This window comes from Mobula hypostoma, chromosome 27 (genome assembly GCF_963921235.1).
Source record: "Mobula hypostoma chromosome 27, sMobHyp1.1, whole genome shotgun sequence".
Lineage (NCBI taxonomy): Eukaryota > Metazoa > Chordata > Chondrichthyes > Myliobatiformes > Myliobatidae > Mobula > Mobula hypostoma.
In genome coordinates, this window is record NC_086123.1 from 7,108,837 (window position 1) to 7,115,078 (window position 6,242).

The following is a 6,242-nucleotide window of genomic DNA, read 5'->3' on the forward strand; positions in this document are numbered from 1 at the left end:
GCAGTGGAGTGGAAATACTTCTCTTACAGGCGATTGAATCATTCTGACCACCGTCAGGGCATAGAATATTGAACACTACAGTACCTTTGGCAGACAGTTTGCGCCGACCGTTTAATCTGTTTAGAGATCAATCTAACCCTTCCCTCTGGGAACTCCCAGAACTTTACACGAAATATATAGATATATAAAATGAGCTCTTCATATAAAACCATTATGCAGAAAATATATAAAATGCTGAATTTATTGTTATTGATCTGTGACATACATTTGCACACTTATCTAATGTATAAATGTATCACCCTTACAGTAAAATTGGGATTATATACTATTAGCATTTAGAAATGTGTGTGTGTATGCAGCGCTACGCTGATAAATACTATACTACACAGGGATTACATGTACATATTAAAGCACCCTACGCAATTGCTTGAGTAGATTGAGAGCACTTTAACAAACGAGGTCTGACGCCATCCGAGCCTGTGCTTTCATCATTACATCTCCGCTGTGACCAATCACACGGCAGCGAGTGGGCGTTTCGCCGGCTGTTCCGCCAATGGTATTTAAACACGTTGCATTGAAATTGACCCACGATCGCAGGGTTAGAACAGACTGTCTTGGCGACGAATTGGGTCGCCGGTTATCCCGACTCCGGCAGCGCTCTCGGTCCCCCCCGACGCGATGGTGGCGGTGACGCCCAAGGTCCTGCTGATCCCGGGAGGGAAGCAGAAGGGGCCGGAGGTCAGCCGGCATGTGTCGGTGGTGTACCCCGCCCAGGGCGGCTCGCCGCACGGTCATTCCCTGCCGTCGGCCGCCGCCGGCCACCCTCAGCGCAAGAGGCAGCGGCTGACCCACCTCAGCCCGGAGGAGAAAGCGCTGCGGAGGTAGGAAGTTGGGCAAAAGGTGCCACCCCTCTTTGCCCGCTGTCCGGGCACGGAACCGGCTGTCAGCGGGCAACTGGCGATGTGGTGGAACCTGCAGGGGGGTGGAATAAGTTGCAGTTTGGGGGGGAATCGCCAGCTTGGTGCTGATCTAGGCGCGGCAGAAGCCGCTGGTTTGTCCCCGTAATGTCTGGCTCTTTAATGCCTGCGTGGCAAGTCAGCCGGGGCTTGCGCAACGCCCTCCCAGTCTCTGGCTCGCCATGTCCGTCCCCATTGTCCCATCGCTGCGGAAACGGGACCGCGTTTCCTATCACAGATTCGTTCTTGAACGTATTTGAAAGTTTTCGAGCGATTATCCTGTGTTCCGTCTCGGGCGTGGCAATCAGTTTAACGATGGGTTTGTCCCTTTGTAAAAAGGAAGCTGAAAAACCGAGTGGCGGCGCAGACGGCCCGGGACAGGAAGAAAGCTCGCATGTCCGAACTGGAGGAGCAGGTGTCGGAGATGGAATCCGAGGTAAGCGGCCGGCGTCGCCCCCGCTACCCTTCAGGTCGCATCTTGCCTCCGGGCGCTTATGGCCGCCACCCAGCTGCACGCTACAGCCGGCATGGGTCGATGGTTTACCTCCGCTACAGTTAATCCAAGTTCGGTTACTGTCATGTCTAAACACAATAGGGGAAACTTTGCGTGTCACTCCAGACAGGAGATCGGTGGGGGTGAGGGGGGTAAGAAAATTCTCCCAGCTGGGCACCCAAACCATATTTCAACGAGTTCTCACCAGGGATTCTGCAGCTGAAGCGTTGACTGCGTAGATTTCGTATGCAATTTTGATGAAGTTTCTATTAGCTGTGGGTTTTAAAATTAATTTATTTGCCTCTAGAATCAAAAACTGCTAATTGAGAACAGACTTCTGCATGAGAAGACGCACAGTCTGCTGACAGAGAACCAAGAACTCCGGCAGAGACTGGGAATGGAAGTTCTTGATACAGAAAAAGAGAAGGTATCCAGAGCTTGTGCCCTATCTCAATGGGAAGGTTGGCTAATGTATTGCCCACTCATTCGGTAGAGCTGTGTTCAGTCCCGGGAGAGTAGTGAATTAATTTTTTGCCTATATTCCAGAGAGTTGCTGGGAAGGTAGCTGTCTGAAACTTAATGACTGCTAAATGGACAACCAGGAAAGGGATTTGCATATCCGTATTTGCTAATGCTTTTTCATACCTGTGGCTTGGCGGCTTGCCAACTTCCAGAGTGGGTCATTTACATAAAATACCAGTACAATCAATTTTTTTAGCCCCTTTTGACAAATATTTTTAGCTTATTTCTGTTGAAGTCCTGTTTACCCTTTATGCCAGCTTTACAGAGCCACTGATGTTGGTCAAAACTTGTAAGTTACTTGGAATAATGTATCTGACACTATAGAACTGTGTGGATATCAAATACGAATGAAGATTTCATACACATTACCATATCCCTCTACTATAGTTTCCTGATTCTCAGCCTACTCTTCACCATCCACTTATTCCCCAAATAAAATGTTCATCTGTTTACTCCAGTTTAACAGATGGTCTTGAATCTGAGCTCCTCTGATATCCAGATTTGCACAGCATTCCCCTCTATGCTCTGGATGTAATGAGGCATTGTTACATTTAAATGGTAGATCAATTTCCCCAAGAGTTGGGTTTTCAATTTTTTCGATAGTTCTAAAGTCTCTTATCTAGAGATGGAGCATGGTAACTGGCCCTTCTACTCAGGTGAACCTGGTTATGCCATGTGACCAATTAACCACTAACCTCACATTTTTTGAGAGTTGATAGGAAACCAGAGAACTTGGAGGAAACCATGACGTCATGGGGAGAATGTACAGACTCCCTACAGTGGCAGAATTGAATCCCGGTCACCAATGCTGTATAGTGTTGCACTACATTCTGTTCAATTGCCTCATATTCTCTAGATTACATTGATCTTGCATGTGCTCTCTTGTGATTTTAACTGAGTAGTTAGGATTTTTAAAAAAACCTACAGCACAATACAGGCCCTTCGGCCCACAAAGCTGTGCTGATCATGTCCTTGCCTTAGAAATTACCCATAGCCCTCTATTTTTCTGAGTTCCATGTGCCTATCCAGGAGTCTCTTAAAAGACCCTATTGTATCTGCCTTCACCACTATCGCCGGCAGCCCATTCCATGCTCTCATCACTTTGTATTTTTTTTTAGAAAAACACGACAGCAACGACAACTTGAGGATCATGAATAGTCCTACTGATTCCCACTGAATTAAGTATTGAGTGGAAAAGGCTTTGAAATGTAATGAAGATTGCAAGGGAAGCAAGTTGAATGAGGACATGAGAAAGGTTGAGTACAGGGAGGCTATACTGTGAGAATGAAGCATTGAAATCCAGAATCTAGCACTGCACTGAATTGTCAGAAGTGACATTCATCTGTGAGACTAGTGTAAATATCCTGGCAAATGCTTGTATTCAGGCTAGCTTGAATGAAGTGCCAAATCTTGTACTGCATTTCGGTCGCTATTTGGAACAAATTCTTAAATTTGCCCAACTACTGCAGTCTGCTTTTTGAGAAACAGGATTTTTAGCCAAGCTTTTAGTTGTTTTCGTGCATCTTTATGCTAAATGTTTTAATTGAACTGTTAAGAGTTCTGGATTTTTTTTTTTTAGGTCATTTGTGTAGAAGATGTAGATGGTGGACAGCCATTAACTTTTTCCAGTGCAGAAATGTTTAATATGCAGCATTAAGAAACTAAGATGGCACATGGCTGATAGTAAAATGGACTATCAAGGTTAGATTAAAGGTTAGCAGCACACGGGCTTGGAGGGTCTGTAGTGTGCTGTTATTTTCTATTAAGTGCTGTGCAAATGGTATCTTTAATGTTTAGTGGCATGACTAAGGCTCTTTCCTTTCCTGTGCAGGTACTTCTCCAGGCCAGGGTGGATGAAATCAGCATGGCGACCGGGTCAGCTGAGTCTGCAGTACTCAGACTATGTGTGCCTCTGCAGCAGGTGCAGGCCCAGTTGTCCGCCATGTTGACTCCTTCCACGTGGATACTGACAGCATTGACTCTTCAGACTCTGAGGTAAGTGCCTGGGAGGGACTAGGTTGGGTTCAGGGTCAATGTCCAGCACGAAATTAAATTGACCCCCCAGTCTCGATGCCAAAAGACCATGGTACATTAATTATAATGCTGCCCAGGACATCCATAAGCTACCTCTGTCTAAACTGCTGTCCAACAAAAATCTTAATGGAAGCCACTCCTGGAACAGGGCTTCTCATGGACCTGTTGCTGAATGCTGTTGGTCTATGGTGTTTTTATATATTAAAGAAGTTGGGGACCTCTGTCTTAGAAGCTTCTTGATGCAGGCTAAATGGAGCTTGTGTGATATCGTTATCCTGTCATGATATGGATTTTTGGAGCTGGTGTATGTCACGTGCTAAGGTGTGAAAAGCCAGATCAGGCCATTGCACATTGCATTGATAGTATAAGGTAAACTAGTGTTACAGCTACAGAAGTGCAGTGCGGGTACACCAATAAGGTACAAGAACATACTGGTATCTTGCTGATTGTGGGAGTGTATTCTGGCATTTGGTTGTTGAAGTTAATATTTTACCATATAACCATCTTTAGACCTGAATGTAGATTCAATTTGATAGTTTTCCTGGAGCTGTGGGCACCAGTTAATTGAAAACCACACAAAGCTGATTAACATTCATTGTGGGTGCTTGGAGTGTCGGTAAAAAGGTGGTGTGAAAATTGTATGTAATTCAAAGCAAGCAATGTAGATACTCTGTAACTAGAATTGGACTTTTAGCATATAAAATTTATGTAATACTGGGTCAAACAGGCCTCCTCCACTGAGTCTTGTTGAATAAACACTAGCTTCACTGCCTCTGGCTTCATGTTACAATGCTTTTTTAGAGGGGGTAAAACATACCAGACAAAGTTAGTGGTGGAAGTGAGCAGCAACAGAACACTGGTTAGAAGATGTGGTCCAGGGTGGCTTTCAAAGTCTAGAGAAGCAGATGCTGTTGAAAAGGGATATTAAGTAGAGAAGATAGCATCTGCAACTAAATGTGAAGATGGGGGATGCCCCAAATGTGCACCTGACATCTGCAGTTAGGGAGAATGTTATTAAGATCCCAGCCATACTGGGTTTAATAGCTGGTGTTGGAAACAATTTTTGTACTTCTGCCTAATACATGCAATCAGTACATAATGTGTTGCCCTGCTATCCTCCCTTGCAGAAGGCCATGCACAAACCCTGCTTAAACACTGGCAAAAATCCATCTGGATGAAATTGTAATTGGATTCTTAATTGCATTCAATTTGCACTGAATGTTAACCTAGTTCTACTGACAGCTTCCCTACTTGTCTAAATAGTTGTCCATATGGGCTAAATTTTCCACATCTTCAGTCAAAATGAATATGATTTTCTTTAGTCGATGACTTTAAATCACTATCTAAAGGAAACTCCCTCAGGAGAATCAGACTAGCTGGTATTTCTTGTACTAGATAAGTCTTTTAATGTTGTCCTTGTATAACTTAAGCCTGTAGGGACATGCTGTACTGCACATCTCAAATTATTGGTTATGAACCTGAGCAAATTAATTCTGTGGATAAACTTTGCCCCACTATTTGAGCAAGGAATCAACTAGGCTGATATGTTTTTGCTTTGGGGGTATTAGATGTGTATATAATTTGGACAGCTTCAATGTTCAGTTTAAAAATCTTTTCTTAGAAATCTAACTGACTTCATTTCTTTCCAGTCTGATCTCTTCCTGGGTATTCTGGACTACTTTGATCCAGAAACCTTGCTTCGGCTCACCGAAGAAGAGTCCAGGCCCTTTGAGTTGGGAGAGTGTGCCTACAGTGAAAGTATTGGGTCATTACCGGCCTCCACCTCTGTACCTTTGGGGTCCTCATCAACAAAGCTGGAAGCCATTAATGAAATGATACACTTTGACCACTTCTACCACAAGCCACTGGCTGAGGCCAGCATTGTCCAGAGCAGCGAAACTGCCATCAAAGTTGAGCAAACGTCTTTTAATGGCACCAGTGAAGTGATTGCAGAAGCCCCTTTACAAATGGAACTCAAACAGGAACCCTTGGAAGATGAGTTCATTACAGAACTGCAGCATGCAAACAACCTTGCATCCAGGCAATATCAAGAAAAGCCCATGTGTCTCTTAGATTATCGTGATTCTGACTATGAAGGGTCTGTGTCCCCTCTAACTGACATGTCCTCCCCACTATCTCTGGGCAACAGCTGGGAGGACACTTTCACCAGTGAACTCTTTCCCCAATTAATTGCAGTCTAATGGTGGCTTGTGAAACTGTTCAACTGGAACTGTATT

The 6,242-nt window shown here is 44.5% G+C and overlaps 1 protein-coding gene across 1 annotated transcript; it reads left to right on the forward strand.

Moving 5' to 3' along the window:
* Positions 1 to 580: 580 nt before the first annotated feature.
* On the forward strand, positions 581 to 5,982 carry xbp1 (X-box binding protein 1). Its single transcript, XM_063034283.1, has 5 exons — positions 581 to 881; positions 1,296 to 1,392; positions 1,757 to 1,876; positions 3,803 to 3,966; positions 5,655 to 5,982. The coding sequence occupies exons 1-5, from the start codon at positions 679 to 681 to the stop codon at positions 5,839 to 5,841; spliced, it is 771 nt and encodes a 256-aa protein (XP_062890353.1). The 5' UTR covers positions 581 to 678; the 3' UTR covers positions 5,842 to 5,982.
* Positions 5,983 to 6,242: the final 260 nt, after the last annotated feature.

Coding starts and splice junctions, on each gene's coding strand:
- xbp1 (XM_063034283.1), top strand. CDS start 679: ATGGTGGCGGTGACGCCCAAGGTCCTGCTGATCCCGGGAGGGAAGCAG. Junction 882..1,295: donor GAGGAGAAAGCGCTGCGGAG/GTAGGAAGTTGG, acceptor CTTTGTAAAAAG/GAAGCTGAAAAACCGAGTGG. Junction 1,393..1,756: donor TGTCGGAGATGGAATCCGAG/GTAAGCGGCCGG, acceptor ATTTGCCTCTAG/AATCAAAAACTGCTAATTGA.